Source organism: Zootoca vivipara, chromosome 6 (assembly GCF_965207765.1).
Source record: "Zootoca vivipara chromosome 6, rZooViv2.hap1.1, whole genome shotgun sequence".
NCBI classification, from domain to species: Eukaryota; Metazoa; Chordata; class Lepidosauria; order Squamata; family Lacertidae; genus Zootoca; species Zootoca vivipara.
Genome location: NC_142589.1, coordinates 47,176,622 through 47,199,283, shown reverse-complemented (window position 1 = coordinate 47,199,283; position 22,662 = coordinate 47,176,622). Strand labels below are relative to the sequence as shown.

The following is a 22,662-nucleotide window of genomic DNA, read 5'->3' as shown; positions in this document are numbered from 1 at the left end:
ATCTGGTAGTGGCTGCAGTACTCTGGGATTTCGGACAGGGATTTCCCCCAGATCTCCCTGGAGTTGCTAGGGATTGAACCTGGGACCGTGCATAGCAGATGCTCTGCCACTGAGCTGTGGCTCTTCCCAGATTTGAGCATGGAAGCAAGAAAGATTTCAGTAGATGGGGGTGAGAATCCCAGCAAGACTCGAAAGTCTTGTCCTTCAAACTCTAGTCAAGTTAAAATTGCAAAAAGCAGCACAGTTCTGGAGCATTTGTTGTGGCCACTTTTCACAGGCAGAGCTGTTGGCTCACACCAAAGGCTCATCTAGTCTAGCACTCGCCTCCTTCCCACACTTCAGTGTCCAATCTGATGCCTCTGGGATACCCACTAGCAGGACATGAAGAAGGCAAGAGCCCTCTCTTGTTGTTGCTTTCCAGCAACTAGTATTGTATTTGGAAGCACAGTGCTCTTGAACTTGGAGGTTTTGTTTGGCTATCATGACTAACAGCCACTGGTAAGCACATTCCTGGAGGATAAAGAGAACACCCTTTTAAATACATCTAAGCTACCGGCTGCCTCCAATAAAGTGCAACAGGTAATTCCTGCCCTGTAATTCAGCCTCCCTCAACCTGGTGCTCTCTAGATGTTTTGGATTATGACTCCCATTGGGAGGGACACCAGGTTGAGAAAAGCTGTCATAATTACACGAAAGTCATCTGCTCAGGAAAATCGCCCTCTGCTTCTTTTGAAAATGCAAAGGGATGCTTGTGTCACGTTGCAACCCACGGTTCAGTGTCATTTGAACTTGAGCCATCAGACAATGCTAAAACAATGCTGATAGTAGCGATGGAGCTAGTTGCAACTGGCAAGTTGCTGGTGTTTGCTGCAGAAATCGTTACCCAATATCCAGGAAGGCCACAATGAGGAGTTGACACATGCCTGGAAAATATGCACATATGGAGCAGCAGTTGACTAACCTCAACCCAGATGTTGTTGACCTACAAAGCCCATGAATTCAGACCATTGACTGTCTGAGGTTGATGGGAGTTTGCCCAATGACATCTAGACAGCATTGTTTCCTTCCTCTTTGCCTTGACCTTCTGATAGAAAATAGCACTGTTTCAGAGTCAGAAGATCAGCAACCTGTTTGAAGCATGGGAAGCTGCCTTGATCCTGAGTTGGTCCATTAGTCCATCTTTCTTAGGTCAATTCCAGACAACCTGCTTATTGAGCAGTACTTAAACTCCCATCAACCCCAGCCAGCATAGCCAATGAACAAGTTGTCCAGCAACAGTTTGGGTGTGCTTGAGTCCACTCTTTCCCCATGCACATTAAGTTGTATCCAATTATGCTCTACTCAGAGTTTACCCATTGAAATTCATTAACCTTAGCCCTGCCCATCAATTCTAACAGGTCTACTTAGTTGGAGACAGCCCATTGCTGGTACACAAATATAACATGTTCACAGTATGATGGGTTGTGAGCCTTAGAAGTCTTTATTCTAGCTCAAACTTTTATTGATAGTTCTCTTTGCTTAGTCCTGATTTAAACTCTCGGATTGCAGGGCTAAGTTTGCGTTATCTTGTTTTGTTAAAAAAAAATCTGAGTCCTTGAAGATCAAAGGGAACCTTCACATAGCTGAATAGCCATGTGCATAGCTTGTTCAGTATGGATCTAAGTATTTGGTTAAGTCCACAGGGACAATTGCTTATAGCTGCCGCAGCAAACACAAGGTAAGGTCTTTGACATGTGTAGACACTGATAGCTCTGTCTGCGGGCCCTTTGCTTCTTTTTGTCTGACTTGGAAGCAAGCTGGATGAATAGGCTGATCTCCTGCTATTTTACACCTCTCTTATCTCCTCTCGCTCACTCACTCTATCCATAGATTGCAAGAAGAAGTGTGTGAAACATGAATGGCATCATCAGTTTTTCTTTTGGCCTTTGTCCCTCATTTGTTGTAGGGGATCCAGGTCCCAATTTACTTAATAGTGTGCACCATGCATGTGTATGGCAGTTCCACAGTTTCATAAGCAAACGTATATAGGTCATGCCTACAAGGAACTAAAATGTTTTCTTTCCATCTGTTATGAGGTTGGATGTATTGCCATTTGGTTATCTGTTCTTGTACTATGGCTTTCCATGCTGTGTGTCCTGAACTACTGCTATCCTTGAGTATGTGAAAGATGACTCTTGGCTCAAGAGAGTGCAGGATAATGTGTGCAACATTTTGTGATGTTCGTTGGGTCATTATTTCCCTGCTTCACAGCCAGAGGTGTGTCATAATCAATGTCTGTGTGCCAATCAAAGGCCGTTCAGACATCTTTTTTATTGTGTGTTTGTGATGTTTTGTGCTAATTTTGGTATTGGGGCCATTACATGTGATCTCGCTTTCAATACTATATGTTTGAGATAGTTTGGTTTTCAGTCAATCCATACCTTGTAGATTCCTGCTGAAATCCTGCATTTCTTTCCCTTGAATGTGCTGTGCTGGTGGGTTTTCTTCTCACTTTTGTTGTGCTATAATGCCTCTCTGGACAGCAATAATGCAGTAGTATTCAGGAAGCATGATGTGCAGACAGTCCAATATAAACCCCTCACTAATGTATTCTTATTGCATCAATGACATGTAATATACCTGCAAACAAATTGGAGGAGCACTAACTCTTGTCTCTTAGTTGCTGTATTTGACAATGCATTCTGCCCGCATCCCCTGCATGATAGCCTTGAATTGATGTCTAATTTCCCCTGACAACTACACTTCTTTGAGCTTGGAATTCTAATGGAGATTCTAATGCACTCTGACCCCAGGGCACCTCCACACAACAGTTATGGACTCAGTACTGCTCATTCATATAAGGCAGAGATGGAGACTGGCCAAAGGTGAATGTAAGGCCAGCACCTTACCTTAGGAGGCAGCAGTGGGCGCTGCCAGGTCTGCATGGTGGAAAGGTTTCCCTTCATCACCAGGCACTCAGCTCCCAGACAGGCCTTGCACAAGAAAGGCCAACGCAGCGCCTGCCTGCCTGCCCAGTCTGTCCATTCCCAGCAGCAAGGGTTGGTGGACTGGCTGGCTGGGCTATCTTGCCTGCTTGCTTACTTAGTCTGAGGCCACCTCAGCTCCTGGCAACCAGCACCCCCTGGCCAGCCCCAGAGGCACCATTTGCTTGCAGAGCTTGTAGCCAGGGCTGCTGCAACAAACAGCTGGGCAAGCCTTTGGGCAGCAGAGACACAAGAGGGCATCAGAGGAGGGAGGGAAAGAAAAAAAAGAGATACAGAGACCCGCAGCACCCCTGAACATCATTCAAGGCACCCCACATGGCACACTGGTTGAAAACCACTAATATAAGGCCCTGTCAGCATTATACATTTAAAGTAGCATCATACCACTATAAGCAGTCATGGTTTCTGCCAAAGAATCTTGGGAACTGTAATTTAAGGGTGCTGGGAGGTGTTAGGAGACCTCTATTCCCCTCTCAGAGCTATAGTTCTTAGACTAGCTTAAGAGTCAATCTTTCTTCTCAGGGAACTTGGAAATGTATCTCCCTAAGGGGAACAGGAGGCTTCTAACAACACTCAGCACCAATTCAGATAGGAAATCTTGCTGGTTCGTTTGGTGCTGCACATGTTCTAGAGCACTTCCAGAATTGTTTTTACAAGAAGAAACTGTTGTATCTATTTTAGTAAGGTGCTCAGGTCCTGTTCCTTGGTTTGCGTCAGAATACAATGACCTTTTTCCATTTGTGATTTTTTGGCAGCCATGATGCTTCTACTGATTCCATCAGCAGATGGAATCTGTCTTTATTCTTTCAAACTAGTTTGGTTCCTGGTGTATTTGCTCTTAGTAGGGGGGAAACAAATTACAAAATATAGTCTCTTCTTCTGATGCCTGGTGGGAACTCTTCTTCATTTAAATTGCAAGGAACATCATGTTTCCTTTGATATTCTGAAAAGGTAATACGTAAATTTAACATGCTGGAAGACAGGTCATTTAACAAACTAAAATTATTCACCTGGTTGACAGGCTAGTTATTACTTCGCTTTTTTTCAATTGGGCTTCTTACCTGCCTTTTTCCACAAGGTCCCAGGGTGTGTTGCCACAATATAAAAATCCAACATTAAAATCAGTTGAAAGGAGCTGGGGGCAAAATGCAGTCTAGGAAGGCTATAACCCCTTAAAATATCTGGAGAATGTGATTTTGGGGGTACCTTATTTTTTTATTTAACAAGACTGATATACCATGTAATCAGCCATAACTTCTAAGAGGTTTACATAAAAAGGTAGAAAATATTCATAAGAAAACACTGATGATAAAATAAAACTTTAAAAGCAAGTAGACTTAAAATTTATGAAAAGACGGGTGAAATCACCAGTTTCAAAACAAATATTCATAAGCAAATCACATGTGTAAGTAGGTTTGCCTAAACAAATATGTTTTTAGCAAGCGCTGATGAAAGTGCCTGCCTAATATCAGTGGGAAGGGTATTCCAGAGAGTAGGTGCTGCTGCTACACAGAAGGATCGATTCCTTGCAAGTGCAGAATGATCATTATGTTGGTTCCACAGATCAAATGGGCAAATGTCTGATGAGGTGATCCGTCAAGTAAACTGGTCCCAAGCTTTATATACGAAAAGTAACACCTTGCATTTGGCCCTGTAAGAGATCTCGTGGTGGTAAAGCACTCTGGGTAAATGCAGCGCAGTGCCATGCACGAACTGACAGTTCAGGAAAGCTCTTAAGAGCAGGGCCTATGTTGACTTTGGTGCATTCATGTCTGGTCCTGCAGATTAGTGGGAGGTGTTGGCTCTTGGTATCCGAAGAACAGAGGCATCACCTTTCTCAGCATCAGTAGAGTGAAGTCAGCAGAAATGGGCTGCATGTTTTCAACTTAAAAAAATAAAAGGGGGAGAAAAGGACACAAGGGAAGATGGTACAGCCATAAGATTCCTTCAGCCTGATTAACAGGTTGTAATTTTGTTTCAAGGGAAACCTGTTCTGCAGCCTTTTCCTCCTTCCTCTACCACCCCCCACCGCACCTTCCCCATTTGATGGGAAGGGGCGTCTCCCTTTTCTGTCTCTTTATATGGCCTTGCAAACCATCTTGATTTTATTCCGGGTGGGGAGGGAGTGCAGAAGGAATTATTGCAATAATGCATCAGGGTTGGGATGGGAGAATTTCTGTCTCATTGCAGGAGTTTTCCTTTCTTTGATATGCACCTTTGGCCCCATCTGAAAAAGTGACCAGGAAAGCTGATTCAGCAGGATTCCTTTCAATTTGAAGAATTAATTTGGTGAGGGCCAAAATGCTGCTTAGCCACTCCTCTGCAGTGTATGGAGGACTGAGACCTGCCTGTGTGTTTGTGTGTGTAAAAGTACTATACAAAAGTTGTGTGTGCATTTGTTGCCCCACCCACTTTTGCCTCTGGCCCCGCCCACCACTTGCATGTGTTCCTTGAAAGGTTTGCTCAGAAGGAAATGCTGACAACATGGGCTGGGAAAGATTCTCTACTCCTGCTCTCCCCACCCCCTTTTTCTTTTGCCTGAAATGTTCCCCAGCCCTTTAGAAGCAGTGACAGAAAGCACAGGGATTTGCCCACCAGCTGCATATTTACGGTAATACATTGCATGCCTTTAAAATGCAAACCAAGCCTGCGAGTTGGTAGGGTAAACTTTGGTTTTGTTGCAGAAGTGGATGCAATTCTGGTGGTGGGTGGGAGGTATTAACATTCCCTCACCAACATGCCGGTCAGGTGTTTACCTTTTCTTTGGAGCCAGCCAGCGTTTCTTCCACAGGGCATGTGGAACTGAAATGCCATTGGACTTGCGGTTTGATGGAGCTTGGTTCTATTTCCTTCTCTGATTTAACTGGGTGTCAGTCAACACTTGTCCGTGCTCATCCGTGGTGGCTGATGCCCACTGAGACTGGTAGTGGCAAAACGTCCTAGGCCGGTCCTGCCCCAGGCTCTCCCTCCCTCCGCTGCCCCCAACAATCTGCATGAACTAAGTCCAAAGGCTCCATAGAATTAGCTCAAGGTCTGTAGGGTCTCCCACCTCATAATAGCAGATCAGACAGGTTGCATTAATTATATGGGTGTGCTGGATTTTGACTGACGGATATGCTTGGTTGCACTTATATGCCAGAGTTCTGCCAAGGCACTCGAGGCTATTTACAATATTAGGATAAACAAATCATACAAAATATTCTCAGGGCAACTTCAGGAGCTGCTGGCACAAGCTCCGTGGTCTGGGCTTTATGTCTTCTGCATTCCCCCATGGCCTGCAGGTCTTAATACCCTCAGATGGGGACAGGGATAGGCAACCCCAATAGTTCTCTCAGTAGCTGATAAGAACCACAGGTAGGAGGAATGCTGCTATGCTTGGGTCCTGCTTGCAGGTTTCATATTATGGCATCTGGTTTGTCACTTTGAGAGCAGGGGGCTGGGCTGGGTGAGCTACTGCCTTGATGCAGTGGAGCTTTTCTTGGGTGCTTATGATTCTTCTGCAGAAGTTAGGTTTTCAGATATATTAGTAGCAATTTATTTTTTGCACCTCTTTCTTGATAGCATCCATTTCTCTTTTGCATCAAGATTACCTACCCCTTTACCTTTCCTAGGGGCAGTCTGCATCCTATTTAGTTCCTCTTCATTCCAGTCAGTTTTCTTCTGAAGTGTTGCAAAAAATAAATAAATGGTGTGCGCTCTTGAAAAATTGCATAAAAATATTCAAATTTCCAGAAATGGCACTTTCTTAATTTTCGTTGCTGAAAAAAAAAAAGAAGACCAGAGTCCTGTCACTGTGTAGGCTGAATTTGATGGGAATTGTAGTCAAAACATCTGGAAGGCAACAGGTTGGCAAATGCTGAAGTTAAGCTTTGCAAAGAATTCAAATGGATGCCCATTAAAATTGGTAGTTGGAGAACAAAGATGCCTTTAATCAGTTATCTGGCCTTCAACATAGCAATGTAACATGATTTAATGGGTCAAATGCATTTCAAAATTATTACTACAATAATTATTTAGCTGTGTGCTAGGTACTGTATGGAACAAATATACAATGCAACTTCTCCATAATGATAACCCTGTTCATGGGAAAGCCATCTGAAGGAGTGCATAAAATAAAATGCCTAGTGCACCATTTTTAATTTGGTGGACTACTGAATCATGTTGATTCACCTGACAAGGTGTGTGTGTGTGTGTGTGTGTGTGTGTGTGTGTGTGTGTGTGTCAAGGGAGCAAAAGCTGTAGCTCAGTGGAAGACCATCTGCTTTGTAGGCAAAAGATTCCAGGTTCAATCCCCAACATCTCTAGTTGGGGTTGGGAAAGACTTCATTCTGAAACACTAGAGCCTTTGGGGAACCTTTGGCTCTCCATATACTGCTGAACTACAACCTCCATCATCCCTGGTGGGAACTGTAATTCAGCAACACAGGTAGAGGGTCGAAGGGTTCTCATCCATGCTCTAGAGCAGCGTTGGCAACCTAAGGCCCGTGGGCCGAATGCGGCTCAATCGCCTTCTCAATCCGGCCCGCGGACAGTCCGGGAATCAGCATGTTTTTACATGAGTAGACTGTGCCCTTTTATTTAAAATGCATCTCTGGGTTATTTGTGGGGCATAGGAATTCGTTCTTTTTTCTTTCTTTCAAAATATAGGCTGGCCCACCACATGGTCTGAGGGACGGTGGACCGGCCCACGGCTGAAAAAGGTTGCTGACCCCTGCCCTAGAGAGAGGTGTTGCCAGTTAGTGCAGGTAGATACTGAGCTAGAGGGACTAATCTCACTTCTTCAGTGGCAGTGCCCTATTGCTAAGCATGAAAAAGTACTTTTGTACTTGAATTCTCAGTGATCATTAAAATAGAATCCCAGAGTCTGCTGTACTGTTTTATGCCTGAAATGGGTCTCCACTTGCTGTCCATCCCACCACAAGCAACTTCTCTGTAACGTCCTATAAAACAAGCACCTCTCTTTGTTTATAACTTCTAAAGTGTCAGAGAATACAAAAGCACATGCACTCCTCTAATGCAATAGTTACCTAGGATCGCATCTGAGGTCTGTTGTGCCATCACTGGCTTCCTCTACTTTCGCCAGGAAAAGGATTACCCTGTTCTTTGCCTTAAAAGTAACATTGTTTTCCCCTCCCCTGCTTTCTTCATTTTGCATTTACTTGTGCCAAGGCCTAGGTGACAGCATGCATGCACCCATGTGCATAATAAATGTGCAGAAACTGCAAACCCAGTGAAGGTTTCAGATATGTTGAGATGAGTCTGCCGAAAAAGTACTCTTTATTCTAAAGTTAGCACCATGCATGCCATGTGGGGTGGGGGGGGCATACTTGATATCTGATATGGATTTTTTTTTAAAAAAAAATGTGTACACCAGCCTTCCTCCTGCTGGTGGGAGTTGTAGCCCAAAGCACCAGGAAGGCTGCTGTGCACGGTTTCCCCCACCTCTGCAGCTATTGTTTAGACTTCCTCCTGATTGGTCCAGCTGTGCAGTACAAACAGTGAAAGAGTGTTGGGTAAATACAACGGGACCATGCTTTGCAATCAATAGAGCCAGTGCTAAAGATCACGTTGCTTAGGAAAGCTTGTCCTTGGAGTGGGGGGAGAGAAAGAGAGAGAGAAGGCAAGAGGAAAACTAAACACTAACAACACACTGCAACACCCACCATGGGTGGTTGGTTTTTTACTGACTCAGTCTTATCTGTGTGCATGTGTGAATTCTTCTTAACAAGTGTTGCTTTTTAGAAATAGCTTTGGAATTACCTAGTTATTGTAGTTCACTGTCTACAACCAAGTTTGGGTAAGAGTTGAGGCTACACTTGTTGTCATAGAAGAGATACCTAAGGCGTCTCTTCTCTCTTCCCACCCCCTTTAATGCAACCACGGAGAGGGCTCTGAATATGATGGGATCCGTAATGCAAAGAGGAGGGTGCCTTAGGGCCCCTCCCAATAGGGAGGTGTGTTGGGAGTTTTTGCAGCTGCCTTCTGCAACATGTCAATAATGAAATGCTCACTACAGCAGCACAAATACAGTGGTACCTCGACATCTGAATGTTTCGACTTCCGAAGTCGGCAAACCCGGAAGTCTTTTCGCCGTGCGCGCGTTCTGCGCATGCGCAAAACAGACGCTTCGACAACCGAAGAATTCGACTTATGAAGAGCGCCGCAGAACGGATCGCCTTCGTAAGTCGAGGTACCACTGTACTAAAATTGGAATGATACAGAGAAGATGAGCATGGCCCCTACGCAAATTTGTTCCATATTTTTAATATTAAATAAAGAGAAACAAAAAAAAACACCCCCCAAAAAACCCCAACATGTTGTTAATGAAATAGTAGTGGATTTATGCTGAATGGTCCAAACATCATTATTGCCATCTGAGGAACCACAAAAGCGGGACAGAAAACCAAATCCAGAGCATTTATGGTGTGAAAAGTTGCAGGATTTTTTTCAGAAAACCACAGGGCACAAACTTATTGCAAGTGAAACACTATGCCCACCCTGAAATTTTCCACACCAGTTGGTGATTATTAGTTTTTTTGTCAGCATTTTGGTGTGTGTTTCTCCTAAATTTGTGTCTGTTACTTTTCGTAACACAATGCATTTAAAGATTTTCACCAAAAAAATATTTTTACACTTTCCCTTAATGCAAAGGGGACTACCTTGTGTGTGTTCCCCCCCCCTCCCCATGGCATATGCTGTTTATCCACAACCCTTAATTGTTCCTGGGCATTTGGGGCTGCTGGGAATTGCTAGTTGACTTCAGTTGGGGAAGGCTCTGTTACAGCACTTCCAGGCTGCCGTTGCTCTTTGGATGGGATTCATCCACACACCCAGTAAATTTGGGTTGTGCAATTAGAGATGATTGGTGTGTGTGTGTGTGTGTGTGTGTGTGTGTGTGTGTGTGTGTGTTGCAGAACAAACTTTTTCTAGTAAGAAAAGTAGCAGGAAAATATCCTGGAAAGTGTGAGATGACACTTGACTTGCTGCAACATTGTCTAACCTCCCTGCAAAAAGAAAAAGAAAAATCCGGATGGATGCTTAATAACCAGGTCATCTGGTGTGTGCTGGAGGATTTGTTTGCAGTTCTGATTCCTGAACTATGAATGAAGCAGAGTTTGTGGAAGTGGTCTGAGTGTGAGCTCCAACAAAACCTGTATTCTTTTCTTCTTCCTGGTTCTCTCAGTAGTGCAGCTTTACCGTGTGTGTGTGTGTGTGTGTGTGTGTGTGTGTGTGTGTGTGTGTGTGTACACAATGATTGTACTGCCAGCCACCACTGGTTAGGAGTCATCAGACCAGCAGGCAGTGTTTAGTGAGGTGTTTGCAGGTTGAAAGATGGCCATGGAAGTGGAAGCTGGCAGGGCGGGGAAGCGAGAGAGCCACGTTGGATGGAGAATTTTTTAAGAATGGAGCAGATCTCAAGACTTCTGCTGCACTAGTTCCTCCAGGTGTGTGGTGTGCGGGGCTGCAAATGGCAACAAGTGATCATTTGCTCCACTGTTGTAACCTGGAGCCCTGCAGGTGTTTGGGGGCTACAGGGGGTTGGACTGGATGGCCCTTGTGGTCTCTTCCAACTCTGATTCTAAGTAGCTGTAGTTGCTGGGGCTGATGGGAATTATAGTCCAAAACACCTGGAGGGCACCAGGTTGGAAAAGGCCATGCTGGATCACGGGTGGGGGATCCTGAGGCCCTCCAGTGGTTGTTGGACTCCAACTCCCATCAGCTCCACCTAGGATGGCCAGCTGGCCAGGGATGATGAGTGTTGTGGTCCAAGAACATATTACTGTTAAGTACAACCCTGAAATTATTATCTGTGAGTGCATGTTTTAACTTTTTAATCTGTTTTTGGAAGGTTTTTTAAAAACTGCATTTACAAGTTTTTATTGTATTCTATTGTTGGCAAGTTTGCCGCCCTGGGCTCCTTTGCGAGGAAGAGCAGCATATACATATTAATAAGATAAATATGCTATAGTTCCTCTCCTTACTATGTCTCTGTACTTATTTTGTTTGTATTCTCATCTTTGGAAGGTGCCTTGCTCAAAGTCTTAGGGGCTTCCATTCCCTCCCCCCTAAGAGTTGTTTATTGTCTTCTTACTTATGAAAACTGAAGCCTATTTTCTGTCATGTTTGGTTGGCACTGTTTTGGTTGCATAAGGATCCATGCTTGGATAATGTGTTTGCTCTCAGTGTGTGTAGGATGACCAAGAGGGATTTGCACAGACGAGTCTGCTCCATTAGGGCAAATGGGGCACTGCCCCACCACTCTCAGCCAGCTGCCTGCCTGCCTTCTTACTTACAATCCGTCAAAGGGGTAGCAGGCGTCAGCTTTATTCTCCTCTTTACAGTGCTGCCTTTGTAGGACTCATCAGATCTAGGATTTCTTTGGCTTTGCCCATCATTTGCCTCCCTGCCCTATCGGGCTCAATGGGTACCAGCCGCCACTGGATTTGCATGTGGGTTTTTCTCCAGCCCAGCTTTGGAAGGTGCAAACTTGGGGCTTTGAGATCATGAATGTTTTACTTTGGCCCATCGAGCATCCAGCCACCATAGCTTGTGTGTGTGTGTGTGTGTGTGTGTGTGTGTGTGTGTGTGTGTGTGTTGCCAGAAGCAGAAAGAAATTAGCTACAGCTTGATGGATTGCATTTGTTGCGTGTGGCAGCTTTTTAGCACAAGGTCACAGTGATCCCATTTTCAGTCATGTGGAATAACAGTTAACAGACGAATGAAAAGCAAAACCCCACTGACCGGGGGGGGGGGGCTTTCTGTTTCAGAAAGTTTCTTTGCTTTTATTATGCCTGCAGGTGCGTTTGTAATCCCAAAAACTCATCTCCCTTCACCAGTATTTCGTGGGCACGAGCTTGCTCTTGGTGAGGCCAAACTGGAGATTACAGCAACACCAGATTTAGCAGAGAACAAGCTGTTAGATTTTTAAGAGGTATGGCCATGAAACAGAGGCGATGATTTGGGCCCCAGCCTGTGTGTGCCCAGCTGCGTGTGGCGTGACACCATGACATCATGTTTTGAGCATGCACACTGCCGCTGCTCTCTTAGCACCGCTTCTGTGGTGCCGCGGCGGGGGTGGGGTGGCAGAGCATGGGTGCACATTCACAGCAGAGCTCAGCAGAGGCCCAGAGGCGAAGGCCTCAGCCCAGTCGCCTCCGTGGTGGCAGAGTTAAGGCCGCGGGCAGCAGGCAGAGTGCCATGAAACAACATCCATGCCATACATTCAAAGCTCTTGGCTCCCCGGCCTTTATTCTGAAACCTGGGGGCTGTAATTAACTCTTTACAGAGCTACAATTCTCTGCGGCCTTAACAAACTACTGTTTCCAGGATTCTTTGGAAGAAACCATGTGCTTTAAAGACCTGGTATGGATGTGATCAAAGACTCCTTAAAGATACTGTGCTCTCCATTTGATAAGGGATGCTAAACCATGAAGCCTGAATTGATAATCTATGAATTATGCCCAGCTAGCTGAGGGCCATAGTTTTGAAGCAGGTTTGAAACCATGGTTTGTGCTAAAACATTGATGCAGTGTCTGCATTGTCAAGCCAGAGTTATGGCTGTGTTGCGCTGCCCCTGGAGGTTACTACAACACCTAGAAATACCCTGTTTCTCATATTTTAAGACATACCCATAAAATAAGCCATAGCAGGATTTTTAAGCATTCAAGGAATATAAGCCATACCCCGAAAATAAGACATAGTGATAGGCGCAGCAGCAATGCCGGCCGCAGCAGGAGGAGGAGGAAAAAAATAAGACATCCCTTGAAAATAAGCCATAGTGTGTTTTTTTGAGGAAAAAATAAATATAAGACATGTCTTATAATATGAGAAACACGGTAGGAGTGTTGAGCCAACAGAGTGTTGAGAAACCAGTGTAGCCTAGTGGTTAGAGTGCTGGACTAGCTGAGAATGTCCCCTGCCTGTAAAACTCAGGAGAGCCACTGCTAATCAGGGCAGACAATACTGAGCCAAATCAACCAACCATCTCACTTAAACGTAAAGCAGGTTATGGTCGCACAAAGGGAGTAGGGGTTATACGCTGTCAAGCTTGGAGTTGTCTTGAGGAAAAGAGAGCAGACAGATGCTGGCATTTGGCCAACATGCAACTGACTAAACTTGCTGAGCCACTTTTCTCTCTGCTACCAGATAAATAGCCAGAATCCTGTCCAACCAGTTTCTAAATCTGCTGCTCAATCAGTTTTTCCCCTTCTTGGCCCAAATATTCACTGTAGGCTAAATGCATTATAGGAGCTGGCGGGGGGGGGCAGCTAAACTTTTTAAACAAAGCCCTTTACAATAATTTTTCTCTTGTTACTTCATGATTCGTGCTTAGCACTGCAACTTTATTATTGGTTCTGTTTATGAGCCAGTAATCATTGTCGATTATGATGCAGAAAGCCCAGGTTCAGTCTCTGGCATGCATACACACACACACATACACACACACACACGAGAGAGAGAGAGAGAGAGAGAGAGAGAGAGAGAGAGAGAGAGAGAGAGAGAGAGAGAGAGAGAGAGAGGAGAGACTGGGAAAGACTTCTGAGACCCCCGAGTGTTGCCGACAGGCAATCCTACAAGGACCGGGCTTAGTAGAATATGACCCTTGAATCATAGAATTGTAAAGTTGGAAGACACACTGAGGATCATCTAGTCCAGGCATCCCCAAACTGTGGCCCTCCAGATGTTTTGGCCTACAACTCCCATGATCCCTAGCTAACAGGACCAGTGGTTGGGGAATATGGGAATTGTGGTCCAAAACATCTGGAGAGCCGAAGTTTGGGGATGCCTGATCTAGTCCAACCCACTGCAATGCAGGAATATGCTGTTTTCCCATATGGGGATCAAACCTGCAACCTTGGTGTTATCAGCACCACACACTAAACCACTGAGCTAAAGGAACCATCAATCATACTTGATGCCAAGTGCCCATGTGTTTTACAGGTTCAAATCTTCACTCTGCTGTCAAGCCTGCTGGGTGATGGTGGGCCAATCAGTATCTCTCAGCCTAACCTCCCTCAAAGGGTTGTTGTGAGAATAGAAATAGGACGGATTAGTCACATGTACTACCCTATAAGACTTTGGATCCCACTGATCCACAATGTCTGACATCCCACTCCAAAACGCCCTGTTTCAGAGCTTTGTTTCCACCACTGGTGATAGCTCCCCAACCTGCCTGGGTGGTTTTCAGCCCTCTGGACACTCCACCAACAGCAGAGGCCAGTGGAGAAGGAACTAAACTGCATGTTAATCTTCCCAGGGCATCAGTAATCAGGGCAATTCTCTGGTTGCAGCCCAAAGCAACCATATATTAAACAACAATGAAACAACCTGACATTTTACCTTGAGGGCTGCTTGAGTGGATTGGTGGGGTACCAGTTTTCAACAGACATTGTAGGGAAGATTCTGTCTCCCCATAGAAAAATCTTTGCTCTGGATCACTCTATTTTGAACAAATATATTCATGTATTGACCTCAATCCCCTATTATTGAGTTGCTAATGAACTAACTGTTACTGTTTACCAAATATTTTCAGATACATACTGTATTTGGATTTCCTCTAACCTGAGTCACCTGCAAGAGACTGGTGCTTTGGACAATGGATCTGACTGAGTCAAAGCCTTGCTTTTGCTGTAATTCCTGTAACCAAACACACCTTGCGCACAGCTACACTCCTACAAAACAGACTGGGGGGTGTCAAAACTCCAACTGCATTTGTTAAAATGTTGGCATGAAGACAGTTTCTCTTAGGCTGCTGAACTCCACGCTCTGTAACAAGGGAGGCCTCTGAACTCCAAAATGTGCAGACTTCTGAAATGTCATGTTAATGAGAATAAAGAATAGAAGTGTGTCTTGGGATTTAGTTTTGAAACTGGCACAAGCCCCAGAAACGCTTTTTTCCTGCTGCATACTGTTTTGCATCATTGGGTTCTATGAGTGAACCTTGAGGGGAAGGAGAACAGGTGGAAAATACTGTTTCTGACAGTAAAAGACGTTTGTTTTGTTTTGTTTCTTTGCAGATTTCTCAAGACTGGTGGGTTTCTGGTTGTGCTGGTGCTCATTAGCACTGTCTGATAGCTGCAAAAAATATTATTGAAGGAAGGAGTGGCGATCCTATGTTTTAAAGAGATCAGTAACTAGGAAGCCCCTGATTCCAATGTGGCCTCAGCCTGCTGTGAAAAGATGTATGGGGTTGTGAAAACACCATACATGACTTCTGCCAAATAATCCTGGGAATTGTAGTTTACCCCCTCACATAGCTACAGTTCCCTGAAACTACAGTGCCCAGGATTCTTGTGGGGGGGCGGGCGGGTGAAGAGTCTGGTGCTTTAAATGTATGTTGTATATCAGTCTTGGACTAAGTACTTGGGTCTTCTGCCCTCCTTTGCCTCATCCTCTCCATTATTGAGTTGCTGAACATTGTTTGCTTAACTTTCTCTCCTTCTCAAATTGGTTAACAGAAACTTGTTAATTAGTGTTAACTGTTTGGTAGCTTTTGCTAAAACAGCACTGATCTTGCACTGGCATACACTCTTTTGTTTTTTAAAAGGCAGTGGTTAGCACCCATGAATGGCAGATACACATAATTACTGCGCTTTTGCCAAATTGGTGCATGTGTTTAATCAGGGATAGAATAATATGTGAAACCAAAATGTTCCTGCTCCCAGTTTGACTGGATTGCTCTGCTCTGATCCTCATTTTATATTTATTGTATTATTATTTTTAAAAGAAGTCTGAGTTACCTTTCGTCCAGGCACTCGGTGCCTGCTTTGCACATCACACTGGACCAAATCATGGCTTAGCACAAACATGCAGCTTCCCAGAGAATTGATCACATGAGCAGTGTTCCTCCCCTAATCCTCTGGTCTGGAGGAGGCAAACCATGGACCAAGTTGGGAGGATAAGCTAAGCCAAACCATGGCTTGACTCAGAGCAGCACAGCAGGAGGAGGAGGACCAGGGAAAGACCAAAGCAGCCACAATCTCTTCTCTGGGAACCGTCACATTTCCCAAGCCTCTCCCGACTGCATTTCCCAGAATGGGCTGGGCCTTTCTGACATTTTTGCAGAAGCATTCCATTGGGTCATGTTTCAAACTCGCACATTTGGTGACTAGTATTTTAAACTGGGAGAAGAGGGACTGAGTTGGAAGCTTGCAAATCTGAATACAACTGTTTGCTTTTTCTAGTTCAGCCAACTGGTATCCAGTGACCTAAAGGCTCTGGGAAGAAACACTTACACATTCTGCACAGATGGCCAGCTCCTCATTCGGCAGGTCCTTCATCCAGAGGCCTCAAAAAAGGTATGTGGCTAGCAGGATCCTAGCACTAGCCTGAAAAACACGAATGCAGTCAGTGGTGGTTAGAGTAGGTCTGAAAAGTACAACCCCTTCGCCATCGCCATGGCAGATTGTATAGTCTCCAAATGTGAGTGGAACTCATGAAAGATGCACAGCACTGATTGACCCAAATCATCTTGCTGCCTGAGACAAAATGCTTTTGCAACTTGTAAGAGACACAGGAGTTTCACAATGACTAGGTTTGGATGTTATCATGATGGGAATGGGACCTGCCTTCCACCCCACTATCTAGCATGGCTGAAAGGAAGAGATTTTATTTACCACAATTTACATTTCCAAAACCCTAAACTTGTTAATCCCAACTACTGTTAGTTGGAAACAAGTCAATTTCAAACTGATTTATTGAAGCTGGCTTGTTTCGGTTAAGATAAACCACAGTACAGGGCTTTGGCGTAACCCTAAAGTATGGATAACAAAATTTGAAACAAAGGCTTCCAATCTCTTCCTTGCTGGGGAATAATATGAAATAAAACAATCTATTATACATTAAAAGCCTCCCTAAACAGGGCTGCCTTCAGATGTCTTCTAAAAATCTGGTAGCTGTTTTTCTCTTTGACATCTGATGGGAGGGCGTTCCACAGGGCGGGCACCACTACCGAGAAGGCCCTCTGCCTGGTTCCCTGCAACTTGGCTTCTCGCAACGAGGGAACCATCAGAAGGCCCTCTGTACTGGACCGAGGCCAGGGGAGAAAAACAATAAGAAGAACGGGGGAGTGGGGAGTTCAGAATGCTACAGGGAGGCAAGGCTCATTATCATCAGAATAAACCAGTTTGTTATACCACCCTAAAGCTGCCACTAAGTATGAACAGAAAGTGCCTAAGTTCATCTCTCCTCCACTGCCATGCCTTCCTCCAGTAGTTTACGGGTGCTGGGAATGGTAGCTCTGTGAGGGGCAAACTACAGTTCTCAGGATTCTTTGGGTGAAGCATTGTGCATGAAATGTATGGTGTGGATTTGACCTTAGTTGGAGAAACGTAAGGATCTGCATCTATGTAGATCTGCATGAGTTTTTGTAACAACAATAATTATAGTTATAATAGTGCCTTTGTGTTACTCTTCTTCCATTGGAGAAAACTAAACCTGTGTAGGATATGAATGAGGCTTTCTAATGCTCCAAATATGTTGTTGTTTTTCTCCATCACAGAATCTCCTCCTGTCTGACTGCTTTTACTCATTTTATGATCTGCGCAAAGAGTTTCATGACTGCTACCCTAACGTGGCCCCCGTGAAAGACCAAACTATCCAGTCTATGGCAGAATGTATCCTTTCTCTTGCTCCCTCTAAAGCTGGATTAGCTCCTTGTGTTGAGACAGGTCCCAGTGGCCCTACCAACTGTTAATCCAATGGGGTGATTTCTTCTCCCCACTTTTAAGGAAAAGGAAAACCTTTTTTCTTTTCTTTTTTAGTTTTAAGAAAGAGCTGAGCTTTACACCACAATGCCACACTCTCTTTAGGGTTTGCTTGTAATGCCCTAGCTGTGACTCAGTATATGTGACCCATCTACCCCTTTCCTGCTAGGTTGCACCAATGGTACTGTAGAGTTGGGGTAGTTTATGTGGCATAATACACTTCAGGTCCCTAGACCACTGTCCCGAGAATAATCCGCCCTGCGGAATGCAGGTGTGGGCCATCCCTGTTCTAGAAAACATAGCATTCACCCTAGCATGGATGGGATCTGTAGTCCAAGAACTTTGATCATTGGCCGTGATATCTGGAGCTGTAGTTCAATCCCTGCTCTATCACTGTAGTGAAATAACAACAACCCATGTAGCTGAAGATATCATGGGTAGTGCTTTTTTCTAGAAAAATAGGTGTTGGTACTCACCATGAAGTTGTACAGTAAGTGCCACACATTTCAACCCAAAAAAGAGATGGTGGTACTGTGTGCCCTTGAGTACCCCCTGGAAAAAAGCACTAGTAATTGTGTGTAGCCTTTACTTCATGGAGACCATAGCCATATATGCTGCTGGTGTTTCTTACTAAGCACTTGTGCATGTATCAATTGCGGTCGGATCATCATTTTTCTGATAGAACTCTTCATAATCGCAGCCTGCTGTCTGACAAACAGAATAAATATTAGTCAGCCTATGGTGCATTCACTGCCATAATTGTGTGTCCTTGTTGCTCGTGAAACCCTTTGCCCTGTTTTCTTGAACGTGCTCTCTAGATATAGGCTTTAGGATTAACGAAGCGGAGGAGGATTTTGGAGTGTGGCAAGTGAAAGCCATGGTGGCCATTATTTTCAGCATGCTGCCGGATACATGTGGTAAGTGGAAACAACTGGTTCTGCTGAATGTGGGCACCTTTTCATCATGGCTTACAAATGCCAATTTTCCTCTCTTCAATCTTCTGTGTGCATTTCCATTGGAAAAAATAAAGTTTTTTTTTAATGTGTTTTGGTCAGTTGCAGATCACAGGTTCACTGTCCCAGAAACTGTGAAATACAAGTATGAAACTGGACCCTGGTAAGTAGCAGCTTCACAGTCCAGCAGTGGGTGCATGATTGGGAGGGGGGTGCAAACATCTCTGTCCCCAAGATGATTCTGTCACCCTGGTGTGAGGAACCATTGGCCCTCTATATGTTGCTGAACTAAAACTCCCATCAGCCCCCATAAGCATGGCCCATAGCCAGGGATGATGGGAGTTGCAGTCCAACTACATCTGGAGTGCCAAAGCTTCCCCATACCTGGTGCATCCCATGAATCTGGTTTTCTTTTGATTTCTAGACCTTCTGATTCCAGAGAGAGTTTCTTTGTTGGTGGGGCAGGGAGAGAATTGGTCAAGGTGGTGCAAACATGTACATAAATCTAAAACAAGCTGGGCACTTCTGTTTTTTCCTCATTTTAGCATTCATATATGAGTTTTCCCAAAGTGGTTAGTGTTCCTGTATTTAAACAAAAGAAAAGTTCCCAGTGTTTGCATCAAAAATTGCAGTGGGTATAACTAAATGTAATATATAAATTTTGAATAAATTAAATGCTTGCTTTTTAAAAAAGAGCCAGCCTAATCTTTCAGGAAGCTCATTCTTGCTAATACGAACGTAATCAGTGGGCTACCTATAAGTTCTTTCTTATATAATTACCATCATCCCATCAGCCGAGGCTTATGATAGTTGAGAATCCCAACTACCTGTGGAGGGCCCACAGCCTTTTCCAACCTTTGTGTGTGTGTATGTGTAAAACACACACATACACCTCCTCACTCTTTATTCCAGTATATCACAGGTGTGTATTTGGGGCGGTGGGGTTGAAGGGGAGCCTTCATAAGTCTTCCACATATAAGTGTTCATTTCTTTTTTCCACAAGCACATATTATTTTCGTGGTGTTTTCTTTAAACACCAAACTTGTTATGAGAAGAATTTGTCCATGTTGTTGATACAAATTATTCCTCATAAGAAATGGAATCCCAGTGGGCCAAAGTAAAATGTTTTGCATGAATCCAGGGCATGTTCCCCATTTTTCCCATGCCTCTAAGAAACATTTACGTTGATGCAGATATGGCCTTTGACCCTCCAGCAGCTAGGATGCAATAATACCAAAATAATTAAAGCACCTAGACACCAATCATTACACAATTGCAATGAGACCTTTAGATACCTTTACTCATTTTTGCCTGTTGCATTAAAGGTTAATCAGCCCCTCGTAAGGTTTTTCTCACAGAATATCCTATATTCTTTTCTTTCAGTCCAAAGGGATGGGGGAAAGGAGCAGTTATACTGTAGAACTGTATTGCAAACTGCAGTTGGATGTAATGTAAGCAATGAAAGGCAGGCTGCCGCAAATTGTGTGGGAAGGTTTGGGGCATGCTTGGTCTTTGCACTTGTGCTGCCACCAGAGAGAGAGAGAGAACATGACATGAAGGGACAACTCTGTTTATCTCGGTGCTCTTTCTGAGCTTCTTGGAAGTCTCCTGCCATGCAGCCTGCCTTGAATCAAGGGCTGCCACCTCTCTTGAGCCAAACTTCTCAGTGGGCATTTGCACACTTCGCTCTTCACTCGTATTGTTAGTGTGTCTCTGTATGAGTGTGCATTTTGTCAGACTGAAATGAAATCATCAGGAGTGTGTAATCTGCTGTATTAGTGAGTGGGCAGTTGGCATCCAGGCCAGCTGACTAACAACTTGCTTGTGAATTTCCCCTTCCCCAGCCTTTCCTCAGTCCCATTTCCTGGGTCACAGGATGTGTGGTTGTTTTGCTGGGTCCTTAAGAGATGGAGAAGGGTGTGATTGGATTGCTTTAAATTAAAAACACGCAAATAAGCTAATATGGCAAGCAGGGGGAGAAAAAAGCCGCAGGCAAATTTACAGATGGACACAGGCAGATGGACAACAGGGGGCTTCCTGCAGCTTGTCAAATCTTTTGGGTGGTTTGATTTCTGATAGTGTGCTGTTTTTCTTTTATTGCATTGGATAATCTGGATTCCCTTTTTTCATAGATATCTTCTATATTCTGTGCTGCATCATAGTTACAAAGGGGGTTCTTTTACTGTATGTGCTGTCTAATCTTTAAGCAGAAAAGCAGTATCTTTTTTGTTATTAAAAATGTGATAGTGAAATGATGAAATTTGTCCTTTATTTGGGAGGTGGCAATGACAAGGTGTCTTGAATGGCATCCATTTTCCATTGCTCAAAGCAGGAACACAGGCTGCCTCCTTATACTGAAACAAATCGCTCTTCTAGCTCAGTGCTATCCATACCAGGGGTAGCCTCCAAATGTTTTGGCTGTGCAGGAAAGAGCAATCTCCTTGCCAGCCCAGTGTGCACTTATGTTTTGCTTTGAATGCACTATCTTGGAGCAGTGTCTTTTGCTTCCTGCAAGCTCAAGCTCATGTTTCATTTCACATCCTGGCTGGGATCCAAAGAGCTATTTTCATCCAGTGGGAATGGTTCGCACTTCCCCCTCCTTGAATATCCGAATTCTCCCATCCCATATCACAGGCTCTCTCACATTAAAAACTATGTGGACACCTGAGTTAGCAGGATGTGTTACTGTTCAAGAAACGCAAGCACACAGGTGCTTGGGTTGCACAGAACTCATTGCGTAGTTCTTTGGTTCCTGGCCTCCATTGTGAAAGGGGTTGAGGCTCCCACTCCAGTGGCTGAAGCTGTGCACACCGGAATTGCCAAATAGCATAATTTGTTTTGTAGAAAGAACTCAACACTGGTGTGCTTATTACACGGTTGCTTGCAGCATTGTTTAAAAAGAATTGTGGAGTGCTTGGATCAGTTGCTGATCTCAAACCTCCTCCTCTTCTTTTCCACAGTAGTAAATCAGAAGCAGTGGACAGCGAAACAGTAATACGTGCCAGAGGGCTCCCTTGGCAGTCTTCCGACCAGGACATTGCTCGGTTTTTCAAAGGCCTTAATATTGCCAAGTAAGATCTGCTCTAAAGTTCCCTGTTCAGGATGCAGTGCTATTTGACTTCATTGCTACAAATTCGTATGTGTGTTACATATTCCTGCTGAAGGATTCCGAGTGCTTGGGAGAGAAAGAGGCTTTTATGCTTTCAGCCCATATGACTTGAGAAGTCAAGATACAAATAGGCCCCAGCCGATAAGGGGATCCTTAGGGTTGCAGCCTAAGTTGTCTACTCAAGTCCCAAACTTTACTGCAGCGATGGACAACCTCTGGCCAGGGGGCTCTGGCTGACCCTCAGGGCACTCCCTGCCCACACCGTATCCACAGAGCTGTGCCAAGCTCTGCACCTTTCACAAGTGCTTTCCCCCGCTGGAATGTGTTCTTGAATAGTGATATGTTGCTTCTGGCTTGCTTTGACGGGGGACAGAAAGGGGGGGGTCTGACTTTTGCAAGGTTGGGAATGTAGCTCGAAGTACCAAGCTAAGAGTCAGATCCATTGTTCTGACCAATTTTGCCTCCCCCCTCCACACCAACGTATGTAACCCCTGGAATGTTCCCAACAAATAAATGTGGCCTTTGAGCTGAAAAATGTTCCTGCTTTACCTTAAATATGTCTTGCATCCATGCACTCTGCCCCAGAAGAATAAAAGAGTGATTGGTTTTTTCAGGATGTAGATGAAGTCATCCTTGTTCATCTTTTTTTTGTGTGTCTCCCTGCTAGAGGTGGGGTGGCCCTGTGCCTGAATGCCCAAGGAAGGAGGAATGGAGAGGCCCTGGTGCGATTTGTCAACTCTGAGCAGAGAGATTTGGCCCTAGAGCGGCACAAGCACCACATGGGTAGCAGATATATTGAGGTACATTGCTTGGGTTCAGGTCTGAATGTTTTTGGATGTTGTTAGCCCCTGTTGTTTGTACAAGAAATAGTGGGGAATGGATGAATAAATGAAAAGAAACAGATTTATCTT

The 22,662-nt window shown here is 44.5% G+C and overlaps 1 protein-coding gene and 1 pseudogene across 5 annotated transcripts in view; both read left to right on the top strand.

Annotated features, from left to right (window-relative positions):
* Nucleotides 1-22,662, top strand: part of ESRP2 (epithelial splicing regulatory protein 2) — a 50,053-nt gene that overhangs the window by 5,630 nt on the left and 21,761 nt on the right. For all 5 annotated transcript variants that reach the window (XM_035117072.3, XM_088672038.1, XM_035117067.3 and 2 more), the window contains exons 4-9: nucleotides 16,169-16,282; nucleotides 17,485-17,599; nucleotides 18,508-18,606; nucleotides 18,745-18,805; nucleotides 21,603-21,713; nucleotides 22,419-22,551. In XM_035117072.3, coding sequence (XP_034972963.1) covers nucleotides 16,169-16,282; nucleotides 17,485-17,599; nucleotides 18,508-18,606; nucleotides 18,745-18,805; nucleotides 21,603-21,713; nucleotides 22,419-22,551 — 633 coding nt within the window. The remainder of the gene's footprint in view (nucleotides 1-16,168; nucleotides 16,283-17,484; nucleotides 17,600-18,507; nucleotides 18,607-18,744; nucleotides 18,806-21,602; nucleotides 21,714-22,418; nucleotides 22,552-22,662) is intronic.
* LOC118088048 (U6 spliceosomal RNA) lies at nucleotides 9,163-9,248 on the top strand (annotated as a pseudogene).